This window comes from Carettochelys insculpta, chromosome 8, assembly GCF_033958435.1.
Source record: "Carettochelys insculpta isolate YL-2023 chromosome 8, ASM3395843v1, whole genome shotgun sequence".
Classification (NCBI taxonomy): Eukaryota; Metazoa; Chordata; order Testudines; family Carettochelyidae; genus Carettochelys; species Carettochelys insculpta.
The window spans coordinates 8,318,248-8,339,647 of NC_134144.1; the positions used below are offsets into that span (position 1 = coordinate 8,318,248).

Below are 21,400 nucleotides of genomic sequence, written 5' to 3' on the forward strand. Positions count from 1 at the left end.
ACTTTCTTTGATTCTTCTAATCCCAATACAATTAATTACAGGACAAAAATTCAGAACAATCAATTACACGGGTCGCTAACAAAAGCCCAGACCCTTAGCTTTGAGTCTGGATGGATGGCATGGAGGTACCATAACCATGCAACATTAATGATTTTACTCTATCCAAGAGATTAGGTTCTTGTGGACATAACTGATTTGACCTTCTCAAATGGTTAAACAGTTCATCTGCTCTGGGCATCTGATTGTAACACACTCAAATTAACAGCACAATAATCTCTGCAGAAACTCCCTGTAAAACGCAGCCAAAGTCTACAAGGCTGGCCTATACAAACACATTCATTGAACAGAGCCTATCACACAAACATGAAAAGAAAAATAAAACATTTCTAATATACCACTGATAAGAAAACTCCTCATCTTACTGCATCCTAATTTATATTAAAATAGCTGCTTGCTAGCAGATGGATCATCATGTCCAGTAATTACAACCATTGAAGAACTTAGCTAATTGTCAGCTTTGTTTGTGAAGTCGCTTTTTAAGCCTATAAAAAGAAGTTATAGCATAATGAGACCACAGAAGCTCTGTTCATTTTTTAAAATCTCTCTTTTATGGATGGTATTTTCAGTATCTTTATAGTAATTTTGCCATTACCAAGAGAGTCAAGAGGAGGAAATAACAGCAAGAGGCTTTACGATAATATTTGGATCAACTGATGGACATTTGCATGTACAGAATGGTCAAATTCCCTTTCAAAAATATCCCGGGTAGCTGGTGGAAAAGTGTACCGTGCCTGATTTGAGGGCCTCTTCAATAGCATGAGATTCCCCGGGAAACAAAAAGGGACCTGCCATTTGCCACAATAAGGGGCCCTTCAGCAAGTGAAGAGATCATTGACCTATCAGCTTTTCTGCCGCCAGAGGCGGCGAGCTAGCAGCCAGCCTCCCCCGACCTGGTGAATACGGAAGATGATGTCTGAGTGGCTGTGCATCAGGATCTCCTGGGTAAGGACAGCTGGCTCTTGGCCTGTTCACTGAACACGAGGGCCAGCAGGGAGCAAGACAACCCAACTGCCCATGTCACTGCTTCTGCCCAGGGTGGGCAAACTTCTTCCAGATGTAGAATCCTCTGCCAAGAGCCAGTCGCCATGCCGATTGCACCTGGTCTGCTTGGAGGGAGGTGGGGATCACCCCCATTTCACTGGCCAGCCCAACACCCAGGCTCTCTACACTCAGATCTCTTCTGTGTATCCAGGTCCTCCAACACTCCCCCGGGGCCCAGCATTTCAAAGGGACACCTTTGAATTGACATGGCAGCACGGTTCTGTCACTGTGCGTGGTGTGAAGGAGTTGGGGAGCAGTGCTAGGCCCCGCCCCTTCTGCTCTTGGCCCCGCCCCCTCTGAGGTACAGACCCAGGCCGCCTCTCACCTTGCCCCCACAGCTCACCTCAGAGCCCCACTGTGTGCACCTAGTATGCACCCCTACAATCAAGGATTCAAACATCTGCAATATACAGTTGTGTATAGTATAATATATGAATAAGCAATGCAAATTATTTGCTATTATATCAACCCTCTAAAGTTGGGGTCCACCCAAATTTTCACTCTCTACCTTCACCACTGACCGCTAGCCTTTCAACACCGTGCATTTCCAAATGGTTACGGCTCAGGCTTTTTCTACACTACAACTATATCAGAACCAAGAGCCCCATTATGAAACCTTTCCCCTTGGACTAAATTATAACATGGTTCAAAATGCTAGTGCAGGCATGACAGCAATGTATGCTTATGCTGGTTTGATTGTCTCCCCTTGTTAGACTAGAACACGGTTTGCAGGCATTCCTAACAAGGTTGCAATTTGTGTACAGTTATGGTCCATACACCATGCAGAGCAATAGCATATAGTTCTGTGTATTACACAGAGGTCAAAAATCCCTGTCCAGTACAAGAAGGCTGACAGCAAAAACTGTGTTGGAAAAGAGTGATCATAGAGGATTGTGAATTTTCTGAGATTTCCACTTTTTCACTGACATTCCTTTAAGGAAAACCATATTTTCTACCAGCTTAAAATTCTTCTGAGGAGACTCTAAAATCTCCATCACTGGAGATTTTTAAGAAGAAGTTAGACTTACACCTGTCAAAGATGATTGGTCCTGCTGTGAGGACCAGGACTTGATGACCTCTCAAGCTAACTTCAAGAATTTCCAGTTCTAGAATTCCATGATTCTCACTGTATGAAAATCACCTCCACCACACACACACCATGACTATACCTGCCACTTACTACAGTTTATCTCATCCTAGTCTTAGTTCCCTGTTTTGTGTCTCCTCTGCACCTAGACTAACAATTTAGACCATTTCTGCTCAACACAGTGCTCCTTCTAATGCCACCTGGCTCAGCCACAAGCAAAGGGCATAAGGATGCTCTGCCATAGGGTATGGCTATACTTCCAGGAAGATCGACCCAGTCAGGGTCAAGCTTCAAGAGTTCAATTTTGCCCATCTGCTATCATGTGGAGTAAGGGAAGTCAACAGGAAAAATGCTCCCTGCCTTAGTTAGGACAGTCAGGAAACTCAATTTCCAATTCTACGAATTGCATGTCTAAAATTGACTTATTTCCCTCGTGCAGACCTTGCCTTACTGGGTAATCCTCAAAAGCTTGCAAGGTTAGTACCATCTGGAGAAGAACTTGAAGGTTCCCAGATTGCACAGTCAAGTGATAATTTATTAATGGAGGCCCAATATTCACAAAGGAAAAAAGCAACTCTCTAGAGCAAATGAGGAGTTTATTACAGCAGAGTACAGCACCCTTACTAGAGACAGAAATCTCACCTTGGTTGAAACATCTGCAATCAGGTTCTGCTTATTTGGATCTACAAAGTCCACAGGCTGACCTTCAAATTCAATCTTCCCCAGTACTGTGCCCTGTGGACATAAAGCGTTAGACAACTAAGTGTGAGCAAAGAAGATGTGACTAATGGCGCAGGTGCAGTGAGACAAAACTGTGTAGGAAGTAAAACAGATGTTCCAAGACTTTAGTTTAGCATCTTTACAACCATTTCAGGTATCTTCAAAAGTTCACTAGCCTGTGCCATTTTCAAAAGCAGTTTAACCACCCTGTATTTTTGAGAGGCAAAGCAGGCAATAAAATCAGCAGTTGAGGGTGGAGGGATAAGTCAGCTGCCTAGTGGTAGCAAAATGAATAACTGTTCAGGGGAGATCAGAATTCAGCTCCTGAGATGGCAGGCTCTCAAAGCCAGCATGCTCCTTTAATGTTGTCCTCATATGCTGCCAGCCACCAACCACACTGACGGCAGGAGGAGTTCTGTGGTCAGGCACACAGTATCTTTTCTCAGTGGAGGCATGGCTGGACCTTTCAGAATGGGAGGAGGAACTCAAAAGGAGTGAGAGGTATTTTCATATCTCTTTCACGGACTCCTATGGTGAAGCTCTTATGGTAACTTGACGTCATTGTCGCACACGACGGACTACCCACATGGTAGAGCCTGGCACCTTTATCGCCTGTGTTCCTGTGCAATGGGACTGCACACATGCTTCAGAGGAACTGTCACACCCCAAGCTACAGGCTCTGAGATACTGTGGTCTTTTCCCTATTCTTAGGGCAACCAGGAACTCAAATCTCCTGGACATCTCTGTGTGTTAACTCTGGGTAAGTTCTAATGGCAGCCACAGGAAGGGTTAGAAGCTCATACCTTTATTCATACTGCTTAGAACTGACCATGCTCAGCCGCAATGAGACCCCCCAACGTGCGTTGGCCTGGCAGAGTCTGTCTCACGAGTCTCCATTTCACGTAAAATGCCATTGACAAACTCTTTGGTAATTTTCCCTCTTTTGGAGACTTTGAGGAGACTAGTCTTTCCCTTGTCACGTTTGCTATGGGGCAGAAGTTGTAGGAGGCCAGCCACTTGGGAGCTCTGAAAACAGCTAAGCACTGCCCCTGGAAACGAAAAAGCAGTCCTGTAGCACTTTAAAGACTAACAAAATAATTTATTAGGTGATGAGCTTTTGTGGGACAGACCCACTTCCACTGATCTGGAAAATTCGGATTCTGAATTTTCCAGATCAGAAGAAGTGGGTCTGTCCCACAAAAGCTCATCACCTAAACATTATTTTGTTAGTCATTAAAGTGCTACAGGACTGCTTTTTTGTTCTGTGAAGATACAGACTAATAAGGCTACCTCTCTGTGACTGCCTCAGGAGAGTTGATTACAACTTCCCCCCAACTCCTCCCCCCGCCGCAACACACACACACAGAGTGTCTTGCCTTGACGCTGGCTTACTTAACGAAATGGTGCCCTTTGTTTACTTTTACAATCCTATTTACAGCATCCCTGTTCATTTATGCACTTATCACACTGAAACCCGCTTCTCATCTCCAATTTATAAATGCACATGAGTGAAATATTAGGCTTGCTTTTCAACCTGACTGAGAATAGTGAGAGAAAAGGCAACATTATGCATTTTTTTAAAACCATAAACCAATATCTGTCTGAGTCCAACGCAATCTTCATTACTACCGCACAGTGTACACTAAGTAAACGGCTATTGAAAGAATATTTACTATGGATGGAAGGGGCACTGATCCATTAAGGGATACATATCAAGGAAGTACAAAACGTATTTCCATTCACAAACATACTGCACTGAACAGCATTCATCTTCTATCTACAAAGCCAGGCATTTTCTTTAGTATTCATTTGTGCAAATATTACACTATGCAGGTTCATATACTGCTGGGAACAGGGAAGGCAGATTGGAACTACACCATGCAACCTGAACACCTAACAGAAAAAAAAAATAAAAAGACAGCAGCACCATCAGATAACTAATTACAACAGAAAAACCCCAGCGGCTCAAAGATTTTAATTCAAAATGGATTTGATAATTGTTGTGCCCAAGGGACATATGTACCTTGCCATTAACCTCCCTCCACTAACACAATATTGCACATGTCCTTCATGGGTCAGTTCCAGGAGAACAAATAGCCCCTTTTTATGGCTATTATGCCTTAATCCAAAGAAGATGTAATTGGCCTGCTTTGCGCAGTGCAGCTACTTCGTCTCAAGACCCTTAAGATTACGGCTGGCACTTTCTTTGGAGAGTCTGATGGGAAATAACATCCATCATGTTCTCTCTCTGTCTAGATTTGGGCCTGTCCATCTCTGCATACCCTCAACATGTACATACACCTGCTTGCCTGGGACTCTCTCGGGCTGTAGCAAAAACCACCTACGTCAGCACAGCGAGTCCTGACCCACTTGTATGGACAGTGAGGCAGTTTCTGTTCTGCTCAGCTCAGGATGCTGGAGTCCCTTGGAGACGCAGAGGGAGGAATTTCATCTAGAGCAATACTCTGGCTGTCAGGTCAGACTGAGGCCAGGACTACGCTGGACCTGAAAGTGGACCTTAGATATGCCATTCCAGGTAGGACAATTGTGTAGCTGGAATTGATGGATCTAGGATTGACTTATCTGGCTGCCCCCACAGAGGGAAGTTATGGAAGAGTTTCTTCCATTGACCTCCCTTGCTCCTCACAATAATGACTACAGGGGTTGAGTGTTGAGCCCAGATAGTTCACTAGGGCTACGTCTACACGTGAAGCCAACATCGAAATAGCTTATTTCGATGTAGCAACATCGAAATAGGCTATTTCGATGAATAACGTCTACACGTCCTCCAGGGCTGGCAACGTCGATGTTCAACTTCGACGTTGCGCGGCACCACATCGAAATAGGCGCTGCGAGGGTACGTCTACACGCCAAAGTAGCACACATCGAAATAAGGGTGCCAGGCACAGCTGCAGACAGGGTCACAGGGCGGACTCAACAGCAAGCCGCTCCCTTAAAGGGCCCCTCCCAGACACAGTTGCACTAAACAACACAAGATACACAGAGCTGACAACTGGTTGCAGACCCTGTGCCTGCAGCATAGATCCCCAGCTGCCGCAGAAGCAGCCAGAAGCCCTGGGCTAAGGGCTGCTGCCCACGGTGACCATAGAGCCCCGCAGGGGCTGGAGAGAGAGCATCTCTCAACCCCCCAGCTGATGGCCGCCATGGAGGACCCAGCAATTTCGACGTTGCAGGACGCGGATCATCTACACGGTCCCTACTTCGACGCTGAACGTCGAAGTAGGGCGCTATTCCAATCCCCTCATGAGGTTAGCGACTTCGACGTCTCGCCGCCTAACGTCGAAGTTAACTTCGAAATAGCGCCCGACGCGTGTAGCCGCGACGGGCGCTATTTCGAAGTTGGTGCCGCTACTTCGAAGTAGCGTGCACGTGTAGACACAGCTTAGGTGTGTGAAATCAAACCTCAGAAGGTTGGCCCAGACCAAGCCAATCTTCAAGTAAGTACAGATGTACCTGAAGTGCAGTGCATAGATCTTGCCAAAGCAGGGTACTGAGGAGCAGCATGAGTCACATAAACCCAAGGCCACCCTGGCTCTGGGCGGCTCTCTCGCCATTGAGGAAAGCACAGGCTGGGTTTCATGTATTTGGAGCCAGGGAGAGGGATCGTACCTTGCCCCGAATGATTTTAGTCAGCATCCTTGTATCAATCCCACACAGAGCAGGCACCTGGAGGAAACATACAAGAGGGCCTGGTCAGAGAACCACCAGGAGAGTTACATGCAGATCACCTTGCTGAACAGAAAGGCTCAGTCGCAGGACGTGCCTCTCTCTCTCTCTCTCTCTCTCCCCCTTGCACATCCCTTCCCATGTCCCCTCAGAAATGGCAGTGCTCCCCAAAATATCGGCAGATTAGCTGAGCAGGTGAAACCTGCTGAAGAAGTAGGACTTTGACCCACAAAAGCTTGTGACCTAATAAATAAATGGGTTAGTCTCTAAGGTGCTTGCGGGACGGGTTGCTTTTTGTGAAGGTACAGACTAACGTGGCTATCCACCTCCCAGCCTATCTTTCCGTTTCGTTTGTGAGCCCCATTCTGGCCTAACACCAGGGGGTGGCTCCTCAGTGGATGTAAATTGATATAGCTCCACTGACATAAAGTCACTGGCTGCAGCCAGGGTTTTTCCCCCCGGTCAGGACTCTGTTAACCACAAAGAATTACCTCCCACTTTACATGGGGGTGAGCAGCCTCGGAATCTGGGCATATGCAATCAGACTATTAGCGGCATGTTCCAGTGTCTGCGCCTGGAGTAGTTTGGAAGAGGGGAGCACCCTGGAGAGATATAGTTGGAAGGCAAAACAATGAAGAGCCACCCCACAGTGCAGGCAGAGAAACTGAAGTGAGAATAAACTTAACCAACATGAGAAAAAACAAAGAACCAGATACCCTGACATAAAAAGCCTTTTTTTCTAGTTAGTCTTGTTCATATCTCCTCACTGCCCAAGATGCAGGAAACCAGAAAAAGCCCACTGCAAACTAAAGAGAGCAGGGGTTTTGCCAGAATAAAGCAAAAATGTGAAGATAGAAGCTGCAGCTCATTGTAAATCAGAACCTCTCTCTCCTGATTTCCATTATGGGACTCCAGAACTCACTTAGTTTCCTCAGAAAAGAGAGTCCTCGTCAACTATTTGGTCTGACTGTCCAGTGATTTCTCACCTTTTCTTCCTGCAGCCACTGTCCCAGAGTTTTGACGGCCCGCCAGTGACTGTACTCATTGCTGTAATCCAGCACCAGCAAACCTGAAACCTGCAAAGCAAAAAGAAGTTCTTTTTGGCACTCATGGGAAGTAAGGAAAACCCAACTCCCCATTCCGAGCATGGGCACACACGCACATGTAGACAGAGACACAGTTTTCCAAGCTTTTTCCCCAAAGAGGACCACCTCTTAACGAAGATAATGAGGTGCCTTGCCTCCCAGCCACAGTGCCACAGGCCACCTCCCTCCCTCTCCCCTGCAACATTTGTCATCACGGAGACCAGCTCTCCTCACATGTACAATCGCATTGCATTGTCATGGCAACTGCAGCAATTCCTTACAGAGGAAAGCCTATCAAGGAAAGGACATACCGTATTTGTAGCTGGCATTAGTGTGATGATTGTTCCCCTTCTGGAAAACACGTAATCATGGTGACCGCTTTTTTGCTCTAAATTTCAACTGTCTGGCTCATCTGTCCTATTTCTCTAATCTGGGAAGAAGGTTGAGACCTAGCACCAGGCCGCAGGCCAACATGCTTCTTCCTCTCTCTCCTCTGCCTTGGGTAATACCATGAGAGCTGCTCTTCTACTTCCAGGATTGCTCTCAAACCATCGACCACTCCCATCTCTAGTCACATAATATACCTTCCCTGACAGATGAAGCAGCTCTAACTCAGGGCTGAGCTACACAGAGAAGCTGCACTGGTTTAAGCTGAGGTGGATGTGATTTACACCTGTTTAGTTAAGCTAGGGCTGTGCTGCCTGTGGACTGCCCCTATGGAGTCACCTCGCCAAGAGCTGCAAGGAGCTTTGGGGAGCTTACCCTGGAGATGCAAGTGCTACAATCCTCACAGTAGGCCTTGCCAACAGTTGGCAATGGGTTGTGACATGTGAAAACTAGGCTGATCTCCTTTCCCAAAGAGAAAATGGGACACAGCGTGGGGCTAGCCCAAGCTTTCCTCCCCACCCTGCATGGCCCAAGCTGCTCTACCCCCCACCCCCCAGCTGTGCGTGGATGGCTTTGCTGCTCACTCAAGCCTTGCCTGGCCCCCATCCCCCACCATGTCAGGCTGGGGCTGGTGTCAGCACTCAACCAAACCCTCCTCCCTGCGGCACAGGGCTGCCATTACCAAGTTCCTGTCCCCTCCCCCAGAAGTTCCCTCATACCCCCACTTTTTGACAAAATGGACATTTGTCCCATTTGCTCTTGATAAAATGCCCACTTTTGCCAAAAATTTGGGATGGCCCCGGCAGGCTTAAAACAGGGGACAGGTAGTGCAAGCTAGAACAGGATGTATGGTCACCCTAAGAAAGCATTAACCATGTGCCCCTGTGGATTCAGCGTCTGCAGGGCTAGCATACTTACTGAGTACACCCCATTTTCCTAGTCTAGAGAGGGGCTAAGCAAAACTGTAATCCCTGCTCTGTCAAATGGGCCTGCCACAGGGCATTCAAATTTTAAAAGCCAGAAGAGGCGATAAGGCTGACCTGCATTAGGGCCCACTGGTCTCCTCAGTCAAGATGGCCTCTGGGCATGGCCCTCTGGCCTCTCTTGCCATGATCTGATCTTTCTAGGGTAGTTTGCCTCTGGGAGGCAAAATCACATGAGAGGCACCAGACGGAATGACGGGGAAAAAATCCAAATCTTCTACATGTTTTTTGGGAAGTCCCATCTAACTCGCTTCTTTCCCCCCCCCGCCCCCCGGGATGAGCCTGAAAGATATCAGAGCACTCCCATGTGCCTCAGGCATTTGTGTTTCTAAATCAGATCTCCACTGGAGTCCTTTGTCCAGTCCTAGCTTTGTTACTGTCATTACCTTGATCCCATCAGACTCTAAAAACTTGCTGAGGCCCATTTCATCCAAAGCAGCCGTGTCTGGTGCTCCGCCATTGCCTACAATGGGGTTGACCATTGTGAGAATCTGTCCCCGGTAGCTGGGATCTGTCAAGGTTTCCGTGTACCTTGAGTTAAAAACAAGACAACAGACAATGGTTGGACATGGAGCAGGTAGTGTGAAAGGCAACAGAGACCAGACAGAAGAGAACTCCCAAATGGAAGGCCACCCAAAAATAGGGATGGTACATTGAGCAAAAACTCCCCCGGAAGGCTGGATTTAAACACTTAATTAAATGCTTTGTTGATGTGGAAGCTGAGGTTTGAGTCTCTCAGGTAACTGCACTCTGCTTACAATTCCCGCTGAAATGCCAACAGACTAAGTAATTCTTCACTTTTTCTTCTGTCCTGTTGCTATGAACTGTTAAATAACTGTTGCCTTTCTCCCCAGAAATGGATGTATTTTGGCAGGGGATGAAGTTATCCTTGTGCATAGTTTGCTAACACACAGGGTACTACAGGATGAATTTGCCCTATCAATATGCATAACGTATTCTTCTTGTTTAAATTATATGGAATTGGAAACTCACGCAGTTACCAGATATCAGCAATTTGCAAGAAACGATTTTATGGAATGCCAGCCTCACTGACAAAAGATTCATTGTCAAACACTGGAAAACTCTTTACAAAGCCTGCAGTGGTTTCAGGCTGATACAGACCACTCAGTGCTCTAGCCAACCAAGAGAAATGACCCATCAGTTCAACAATATATATGAAATATTCCTTGTTAAATATGCATGAGATTTTCAGTGTTAACTGAAATTATAAGTGTATACATTTGGCACCTATAGAGTATGTGTGTGTGTCAATATATACTTTTTTTATTCTAGCAAACATCCTTCATTAATGATAAAGCCAATGTATTTAACCTTTGCAGGTTATTTGTATTCAGAAAACACTGACAAAAAGCCACTGGCTTTGGCTATGATATAGAGGCACAGCTCTTCACTGGGACATAATGCTCTTAAAACAAGCATTATGCCCTCTAAGCCTTGGAAGAGGGATGGCACAAGAACAAAGGGGCTTCACGGTCCAATCTTCTCAGGGCTTGCCCAACAAGTTGTGCTTGATCTCTTGAAATTCCTACCAGTCACATCCGCTGCTAGATTATCCATAGAGAACACAAAAAAGGAAGCAAATATATCAGAAAGCAGTTTTTTTTTCAAAAAATGTTTTCAGTTCTTCCTGTTTTTTTAAATCATATTATTGTATACAACCGGTTGATTTTTGAGAACATTTCTGCGAATAATTGGCTTGTTCACCACAATTCTAAATTTCACCAAAAACACTGTTGTAAAATGCGATATGACCAAAAATGTTGCCTGGTCCTCGTCATGTAAAATTCAGAAATGTCTCCAGCATTCCTGCTCTGTAACGTTAAGTGAGATCTCAAGGGTTCCGTTTGCTAGACAAGAGACACAGCTCCATTTACGAATCCACGAGCTCATTCTAAACCTACTCAGGATTATAGGAACATCTCCAATTTACGCAGAGAGTCATGGGAGATGCCTTGCCACAGCTGTTCGTATGCCAATACCACACCAGCACACTCTCTTCCATATTAGTAACTTGCTACCTATACTGGCCAGCTGTCCTGTGCCTGCCAGGGACTTAAGGCTCTGATCCCCCTGTAACGACATCTATCTGTTCATGCAGAACGGTGTCATTTAAATCAATCCACAGGTGAAGAGATTCCTTTGGGTGTTTGAGACTTTAGTCTGAGACATGGAGAAAAAGGGAGAACCTTGAGGTCCCACTCTCTGCCCAGCAATCCTTGGATTTGTAACAAACCTTGCCACATCTGTGCTGTGAGAACACGTCAAGGTCTAATTCCCACCCCACCCCCTGCACCAGCATTCTCTTCTCCGGAGTAGCTGTCTGGGTTTTATACCACCCTACAGCAGGACACCGTTGAATGCTACCAGTCCCTGGGGAGCCATTTTTGCCTCAACTCCTGAGTTCAGCACCTCACCCACGGAATCTGAGCTATGCTCATCTCCTGCCTTCCAGTCACTTGTTCCCATTGGAGTTCTCAATCCCTGAGCTCCTGCAGCCACTGCACACTCCCTGTAAGGTTCAAGCCACTACCTGGCCTAACTTTGCCCCTGCCAATGGTACACACTATGTAGAGCATGAATACAGCTGTGGGTACTACTCAATAAGGAAAACGTTCTGCTTCAAGCAGGACAGGGGGTTGGAGTTCAAACTGTGACAGTCCTGCAAAGCCAGACATGGTTGGGAAGTATGTGGTTGTGCCCACAGACAATTAAATATGCCTTTAACCTTATATTTTGCTTCTCCCCTTTCTACCCCGCAGAACAGAAATGGACCATTCCTTATCCTCTGTGTATTGTCAGTAAATAAAATACTAAATCCAGCTTCTGCTGCTGAGCTGCAGTGTTGAAGGTAAATTAATCCATCAGGTGTTGCTTGACTTCTGAGATGTGACAAGATTTATTGCCCATAATCTATCACAGGGAAGAGAACTCTTGTGCTCTCCATCATTCTGATCTATATTAAACAGTTGTTTGTTGGCAGGTATATTAACACAGCTAGTAATTAGTGCTGTCGGAAAGCATAAGTAATTGCCGTGTGATTCAAAACTTCGTGAACAGATTTCCTACGCTGTAATTCAGTGTTCTCACCAATGGAACTATTTAAAAACCCATCTTGTGGTATTTGTTCTGCATAGGGAGAGCAGAGTTTGGGAAGAGCGGAGCAGGTGCATGAAGATTTGCATTGAAACTCCAGCCTGAAACTTGAGGTTCAATTTTAGCTCAAAAAACATCTCAGCTCTCCCGCCCGTTGATGCCTGCTAGGCCTCACTCATGAACCTACTGTATCTATCAAGCAAGCGTGCACAGCGACTGACTTTCTCTTCCATCATGGGCAATGCTGCAGAGGCGGTGGGAGTGATCCTGAGTGATTGACCATGTCACTAGCCCCCAGGCTATAGCAGGGTTATGAGTTTCTACATTCAAGAGGGACAAAGAGTCCCCATATGCTGGACACAAGCATCGCACGCTCTCCATAGCTGAGGGGACTCAAAGTTCAACAGCACGTTTGATCCCCGCATGCGTCACCGTGTGTAATGACCGCCTCAGACAGAGCTTCTCTGAGGAATGAACTTGTATCTTGTGGATTTAAAAAGCACAAGTTTCTACTACTTGAGCTAAAGCACAAACTCGGTTGTCTTATCAGAGACTCATACAGCACTATATAGGACTTAGCCACTAGCGGGCAATGAAGACACAGGTACAGGCATGTCAGTGCTGTGTCCTATTAAGTAGTTACCATGTTTCAACACAGAAATGGCTGAATTTTTAAAGCTGAGTGAAAGGATTTACCGGTCGCCAGTCTGCAAAATGGGGATGGCATGGCAATATTTCAGAAAATCCCTCTGCACATTGAACCTTTACATTTTCTGCCATGATGCTGCCACTCACATTTCGGAGACACTCCCTAATGATGCCCAATCACCTTGGTTTTTACCTTCAAATGCCCAAACTCTCCTTTGCTACGATACAAAGAAAAGCTTGACAAGAATTTGGCTACAAGTGTGCCTGACTTTGCCCATCATGTGGATTAGTATGGTCTGATTGTTTCTTGACACACCCCAGTCAGTCTGCCTGTATCCACATGTTGACTCTTGCTTTATACTTAGATTGCAAGTTCTTTGGATTAAGGCCTGGATTTTGGTTCTTTATTTGTGCAGCACCTGGCACAACAGGATCATGGTTCATGACTACATCTCCTACACATTACGGTAATAAAAATAAAATAGTATTTATTTAATAAAATGAATTAATAAATCATATATAATATTAATAATGAACGGTCAGCTGTTTTTCTTGTTTAAATAGTTTAAGGCTCTGTTACAAAAAAAAAAGCATCCCTATTTAGTGTATCCTTTGTCTTACCCAGCAAGACCAGTGTTGAAGACAACTTCACCAGCTGCAGATGATGGATAGCCAAAGGAATAGCCCTTCATCTTCGTTCCATCGTCGAGTACCAAGTTTGCCGTCTGTGCCTAGAGAAACAAGATGCATGATGACACTCACATCTGTATTTTAAACAAGCACACCCTACAGCTAGGAAAAAATTTGCAGGTAACTTGAAAACATGCAAGGCACATGACTCCCATGCCATCTGCGATGCAAAGCACAAACTCCCTTATGTCCAAAAAATTGTCTACAGGTTGAACCTCTCTCACGTAACACCCTTGGGACTGATCGGTGCCAAACAAGAGAATTTGCCTGACCACAGGTGGTCAGTATTGTCTAGCAGCATTACCAACACTTCTGCTGCTTATTGGGCACTTAGGAGACATTTAGGGGGTAAATGCAGCTATTGCAGCTAAATAACAGCTCAGAACACTGAGAGCCAGGACTGGTGGCTGGAAACAAACTCTATGGGAGCATAGGAAAGTTGGACACGACCATAAGTGGTCATCCATCTAACTAGAACCACGACAGATAATGGATGTTGCCAGATGAGAGTGTTCCAAATTAGAGAGGTTCAATCTGTACTGTCCACCGTACCTATCACAACCTTTGTCCATCTTGCTTAGCATCCTACCTTCAACAGTGGCCACATTCGGATGCATCAAAAAAAAAAAAAAAAAAAAAGCAGGAGATACCTATGGACTAACACATCCCTGGGAATAGCCTCTTCTTAACTTCAAGGACTTAGTGGTTGCCTTAACACAATAAGTCCTATGCATCACTGGAGCCTTTCAACAGGATTACTTGCTCCTTACCAGTGGCAGGGCTGGCACTGGCCAACCTTGCTTACACAGAGAATCACACCAGAGACGAATCAAATGATTGATTCCAGTATAAAAGCAGAAGGAAGCTGCAGGGGCAAAGGCTAAGAATCTGTGGCTATGCCAGCAGAGAGTAAGGTTATGTCTTCCCTCAAAATGCAGCTGCTAGCTCCAGTGATGGAAGGGGAATCTCCCATCCATGCTGTAAAGACACCCTTTGAGAGGCAGCAGTTAAGTCAACCGACATTCTTCCATTCACCATGCAAGGTCTACCCCAGGGTTAGTTGAGCTTGATGACATCACTTGGGGGTGGGAGGGTACATTTTTCACACCTTGAGTGACGTAGCTGGGATGACCTAACTTTGTAGTGCAGACCTGGACTATGAAAGTTCCTGCAGGGCCCTAACTCAGTGCAAGAAAGAGATCAATGGGGAAAAACAAACTCCAGATCAGAGGTGCTCGGAGGCCCAATGACAGGAAGGGGTGGTGCCTCTGCAGGAGTTTATATGAGAAGCCTCGGAGAAGGGGAAAAATGGGCCAGGACACAGCGAAGGTACCCCTAGCCACAGGGTGGCACTCAGACACCACTACAAGCCTTTGGGCACAGCTATAATATCAGCAGTAATGTAATATAATCACAGAATGTACGATTGTATGTATCCAGGATGTAATAGAACCACAGAATAGTAGAACTGGAAGGAACATCAAGAGGTTGTCAAGTCCAGTCGCCTGCCCTCATGACAGAACCAAACACCATCCAGGCCATCCTTGATAGATATTTATCCAACCTACTCTTAAATATCTCCAGTGATGGAGATTCTACAACCACCCTAGGCAATTTATTCCACTGATTAACCACCCCAACAGGAATTTTTTTTCTCCTCCCTGTGACCACTTTGCTTGAGTAGCACTGTTCCTCGTGACCAGTGTTTCCATCACTTGCCCATCACTATCAAAGTAAAGTTATCATGATTGTGTACTTTGTCTTATTTTAAAATTACTTGATGGAGCAAACTAAAAAACATCCATGCCGAGTGCATTCTTGCTTTCCACAGCTGACGCCAGCAAGCTCTGAGCTGAACAGCACTGGAACCGTTGGGTATGGTGTTTTGGGTGTGCAGACTTTAACTGCTGCGATTTGGCTTGCCTCCCTCCACCACAAGTCCTAAGGAGGGGCACATCAATTATCAAGACAGCCTGTACTTGCATTTCTATAATGATGCCACCAAATTTATATTCCATTTCAAGCCAATGAAAGTCAGTGACTGCACACACACACACACACACACAGCCAATCTCATTTCCATAGGTAGGAACGATGCTTCTGTGGCCGTGGCTTGGTGACCTAACACTTTCATTTTGTAACATGGAGGATGTCATTACATTAATTAAGCCACAACACGCTTACATGGACTATAAGCACAGTGATCCTCATTAAAAAGATGGCATCTCTTATCAGGGGTATCTGACACTCTTTCAGTTTTCTCCTTTACTTCAGACAGATCCCTGTGGCACGTGCGCAGAAAGAGGGAGCGAAGGTTAGCTTTTCCTTGCTTTGTGGAATTAGGATCTATTTTACAGCCGAGCAAACGAGGACAGAGAGTTATTTGAGTTGCTCACAGTCACATGAACCAGTTGGAGCACTGGGAATAGTTCTGCTGCTGATTCCTCATTCTGAGCATTAACCACTAAACACTATACCCTTTCCTAGAGCTGACTTAAGGAATTAGCGGTCCCTGGCTGGCAGAATGAAGGCCTGACAAATGTCACAGTAAAGCAGGACTCAAGCAGGGCTGCAGCCGTAATCAGTGGGACAACGTGGACATTTCATTGGTTGCGGCTGGAGGCACCGAGTTGAGCATGCTGCTGCTGGAAGTGGGTCTCTCCGTGTCTTAGGCCTGATCTATGCTATGAGGTTAAGTTGACGCTAGCCACATTAGCCCTGTGTCTATACGGGCGCCTTCCTTTCGGAAGAGGCATGTTAATAACCAGGTTCGAAAGATGCTAATGAGGTGCTACCATGAATATTCAGCGCCTCATTAGCATAATGGCAGCCGCAGCGCTTCGAAAGTGCAGCTTTTCAAATCGCACATCGCCTGTGGAGACAGGGACCTTCCAAAATGACCCCCCCCCCCGTTTTCAAAAGCCCTTCTTCCTATCCGGTGTTAGGAGCACAGGAAATGCTGGACAGGTGCAAAAGATATGATAACATGGGGGCAAGGGGCACAAGCACATGTGGTTAATTACAATCATGCTGTGTAGCAATCAAAGCTGTGGGAATGACAGCCTTCTGCTCCATGACCCATTCCTCAGAGTTGATTGGATGGCTTCTTCATGGGCCCTGCTGCATGTTCATAGTCCCTGCTGCATGCCCTGTCTGGTGTTAGGAAGAAGTGGCTTTCGAAAACTGGGGGGGGTCCTTTCAGAAGGTCCCTGTCTCCATGGGCGGCACGCAATTCAAAAAGCCGCACTTTCAAAGTGCCACCATTATGCTAATGAGGCGCTGCATATTCATGACAGTGTCTCATTAGCATCTTTCGAACTCGCTCATGAATATGCCCCTTCTGAAAGGAAGGGACTCATGTAGACCCAGCCTAGGTCAATTTTAGAATGTGTGTACACCACTAAGCCCCTTCTACTGACCTTGAGAACTGTAGTGTGCAAACACCCTTTCCCACATGCTTTCAAAGTGGAAACTAAAGGCCCCTTCTAGTGAGTTGCGTACCACGCCTGCCTGCCCACTCTGCCGTGTGTTATATCTCACTTGTAGTCACTCCAATTTAAAATGAAGAATTCAGCTTTGTACCTAACATGCCATAAAGTGATTCAATCACTGTAAAAGAGTTAATCTGCTGTACTTCACAACATATCTTCCGTAAAGTCTAGCCTTTAAAAAAAGTAATGAGAGGTCCTGCGGCACTGTTTAGACTAACAGATCTTTTGGAGCATAAGCTTTCCTGGGCAAAGACCCGCTTCATCTAATGCATGTCTGTTTTTTCATGAGGTTGATGGATTTCTGCTCCAGACGGCTAACGACAGTGCCTTGCATGGTGACAGGTAGCTGTTAGTCTGTATCTACAAAAACAACAAGTCCTGTGGCACCTCATAGACTAACAGATTTTTTGGAGCATGAGCTTTCGTGGGCAAAGACCCAGAGGCTTTTGGTGGTTTCTTCCCCTCAGTCTCCATGCTTCAGCATATTCTGAAGGCACACACTGCCAGCGCTCGTAGGAATCTGACAGGAAAGCGTGAAGGGAACACAAGTGAAACATACAGGACGAGACGTTAAGGCTCATGCAGGAGCAAACAGACCTGATGAAGCATCTGAGGGAGGTGTTGCAAAAGCAGCCAGAGCACTCATTGATAAACTACATGCCCTCCTCGCCAACATCCATATCCTCCTTGCCCATTCCAGACATTCTAGAATGCAGCAGGGCCCATGACGCCATCCAATCAACTCTGAGGAATCGGTCATGGAGCAGAAGGCTGTCATTCCCACAGCTTTGATTGCTACACAGCATGACTGTAATTAACCACATGTGCTAGTGCCCCTTGCCCCCATGTTATCGGATCTTTTGCGCCTGTTCAGCATTGCCTGTGATCACTGTGCTTCCTGCATAAAAAGGTATGATTTCAGAACAATAGGATTTTATCCACCGTGCCAACTGGGGTAGGAGGGTCGGTTTACCAAGCTGCTCCCCCATTGCACATGTATTGCTTTACAACGACCAACACACATAACTGCCACATCATTGTCAGGTCACTCATGAAACTCGTTTTCAAAGCCTTTCTGATATGCAGTACACCTCAATGGGCTCCTCTCACAGCTCTGAGGTCTGGCAGCTCATAACTGGCAACAAGGTAATCTGCCTCAAACCCCTAGTCTGCCACATACTTTTTCTCCTTTTTTTCCCCCACAGATATTATGCCAAATACAGCAAGTAGCAACAACAATGCCTTCTCTGAGGCCTAACCAAGTGAATAAGCTGTGCCAGCATCCCTTTAAGTGACCAAAGGCATGGGTGAGCAAAATATGACCCCCAGACCAGATTTGGCCCTCCAAACAGCTAGGTTCCACCTGCCACCATCCTGCGGCATAGTGAGAGACTCAGAGAGGCTCCCTGCCTTTTGCACCCCCAGCTACCACTTAAAGCAGCCAACTGGAGGCAGGAGGTATTTGCTCTCTGCACACCTTGCACTGCTCCTAGCCCAGCACAATCTTGCAGCTTCCATTGACTGGAACCAACCCCTGGGAACGGCCTGGACCTTGTATACAGCACAGCAGCATGCAGAGGGCCCCCCTCTGCAAAGCAGTACCACTTTAACTAGTGCCCTTTGTGGCTGATGTGTTCTTTGGTAGGGTGGTCTGGTGCCAGGATAGGGACATGCATTTTGTCCATTGCACCACCATATTTAATTAACTCCAACACCGCAAAGCCATCCTCTGTGTCCTGCTTATTTTCCAGAGTCCCTGTCCTTGATTGCCCTGGTTACTTGGCTCACAGCAGCCCCCACTATAGATTTACCCAGTCCAAATTTATTCCTGACTGACCAGTAGCAGTCTGATGTTGCAAGTTTTCGCAAGGCTATTGTTACTCCGTTCTCAACTGTCAAAGAAGGTCTCATTCTGGTTTTGCTTTGCTTCAAGACAACAGGAAGCAATCTTCAAAGTTCCATGAAAGCAGCCTTATACATGTAAAATTTTTGCAGCCACTGGTTGTTGTCTCATAGCTGTGTAATTATGTGTTCCCAGCAGTCTGTGCTTCTTTCTTGGGACCAGAATCAGCCTTCCAGCGTATAAATATGGCCAATTTTCACCAGTTTATGCCAATTGCTCCATTCAGCGCATTCCTGCACGTCTGTGTGCGTGGCCTTCTCGCATTCTTCCTCGCTCCTGTGGGCAGGTCTGAGGACAAGTTAGGGAGAGCTGGCTCAAGGAAGGACAGAGGGAGGGAGGAGATAAGTATATCATAGGAGGCTGGTGACATGTACCCAGAACCACCTGCAACCATGTGTTGTCCCGTCAGGCATTAGTATTCTAATTCACAATTCAAATAAGCATCAGAAACTGTGGGATGGCCAATGTGTAAGAGTCAGTAGTAGCCATCATAGTGACAGTGCACTCCACCAGCCTCACGAAGTTAATGTGGACACGCACCTTTGACTTTACAAATCAAATGCTGACAGTCAACCTCAATAAATTCAACTTCATTCCATAGTATAGACATACCCTTAGAGGGAGATCCCTGGCACTTCCTTGTTAAAAAGAATAAGCCACCTTCACATTGCTGCAGAGGGAGAGAGAGAAACCACTTTCCATTTGTGGCAAGTTAGGTGGACACGCTAGAGACAGGAGGAACTTCATTTACAGCTTTGAACACTTAACAGTTGCAGCAAACATTCCCCTAACATTTCACATATTAAGAACTTCATCACTTTTACCTGCTCCCTCCCTCTGTCCCTCCTTGAGCCAGCTCTCCCTGAAGTTCATTTATCAGTACATGACAAGGCATTGGAAAACCGACATTTGTTGAGTAACTAAATTAACACATATTCAGAACTACCATTTTTGCATTTCTATTTCTCTTTTTTATTCATTTACTGTTGGGAAAACGCAGTTAATTTCCTGGGATCTCAAGGTTCTTCTCTCTGTGGAGGAGTCTAGGTTGCAGGAGAGTTGGATTTGGCAGGAAGAGTTGGTTTTAGTTGTTTTTGGAGAGGTTGTTTTGTTTTGTTTTAACTTTCTGGGGAGTAGAGGCTAAAATTCATTTTAAAAAATTAGCTGTTCAATATGACATTCATGAACAATTTTATACCATGACTAAATGTGTTCACACTTAAGAAAGCAACATAAATATTCCAAACTCCAGATTTCCTTTGTTTATTAATGCAATCCTTAAGATTTTGGTGGGGGGATGCACCCTTGGGGTCTGCATCCATGGGGGGAGATATATAATGTCACCCTAGCCCATGCAATTTTAGTAGGAAAGCTGTACAGCTAATTCCCTAAAAATCGCACTAACAAGTCCAGCCTCAAATACTACTTAATGAAATACCTCTCAATCAGTTTCCAAATCTCACAGTGCTGATCAGTCTGATGAACTTCTATTCTAATGCAGTGATTTCTTACGCAAAGGGTCTGTATGCTCCATTGCCTGCAGAAAAACTTCCTCGGAGGGACCTTCTGCAGGCATTAAAAGAAATCAAGTTTCCAGCATATGGTGATTTTGACAGGTGCAGCTGGTTGCCTAGGACCTTTGAGAATCTGTGCACTCCTCTCGGGGCTTATGGGTTGCTTTTTCCATGGTACTTGTGCTCTTAGGTGCTGTTGAAAAATCCTACCCTGAATAGCAACTCAGGAACCCAATATAAGGATTCATTCTCTGAAAACCTCTCAGCCCCAAAAGATGCTGTTCCCTAGGAGAATAATTCATACTAAGTGCTTAAAGCCATTTCCGTGCTAGTAGGCTGGTTCTGGGAATAAAACTGAGCCCTCAGAACAGGACCACAGATTGGGACAGCTGCTGTAACATCTAACTCTGTGCACCAGTTGCAAATGGGCATCACAGATCCCTCACCACTCCCTGCGGGCCTGGCTCTATTACAGGCTTCTGCTTCAGCAGATACAAGCCCAGGCCAGCCATCGTGTATTTCTGCAGCACACTGCTGGCTCACAGACATCCCTACCCAACCATTCTACCTACAGATACCTGCACAGTCCTACGCAGAGATTTAAGGAGTACAATGGCCTTTGTACAGACCCTCTGCAGCCCTTATCAACTATACCTTGCATGCATGTGTGCCTGGCATTAGCGGGAGATGTGAGGGTCTCTCCCTCTCTTTGGTCTACCATTAGCTAAGAGCCTTGTTTGTTTAGTCAGCCTCTTTGGAGCAACTACAGTACTCTTACTCACATTTCTAATGTGGGCGTTACTACATCCCTGAGCTGCTAACCCACTTTTATGTAATAGGAAATGTGACTGAGAGTTCGTCAACACATTCAAAAACACCCACACACACACGTCTCAGAGTCTGCGTCAACTGGCTCACAGGGTTAGTGCTACAGAGCCAAGAACAGGAGCAAAGATAGTTCAGCTTGTAGACCGGGATGGACAAAAAACA

The 21,400-nt window shown here is 45.8% G+C and overlaps 1 protein-coding gene across 1 annotated transcript in view; it reads right to left on the reverse strand.

Annotated features, from left to right (window-relative positions):
- CPS1 (carbamoyl-phosphate synthase 1) overlaps positions 1 to 21,400 on the reverse strand; it is a 134,580-nt gene that overhangs the window by 103,438 nt on the left and 9,742 nt on the right. Inside the window, exons 2-6 of the mRNA XM_075000834.1 lie at positions 13,434 to 13,543; positions 9,437 to 9,581; positions 7,582 to 7,671; positions 6,539 to 6,595; positions 2,831 to 2,923 (exon numbers count right to left, since the gene is read on the reverse strand). Of these exons, the coding sequence (XP_074856935.1) occupies positions 2,831 to 2,923; positions 6,539 to 6,595; positions 7,582 to 7,671; positions 9,437 to 9,581; positions 13,434 to 13,543 (495 nt within the window). The remainder of the gene's footprint in view (positions 1 to 2,830; positions 2,924 to 6,538; positions 6,596 to 7,581; positions 7,672 to 9,436; positions 9,582 to 13,433; positions 13,544 to 21,400) is intronic.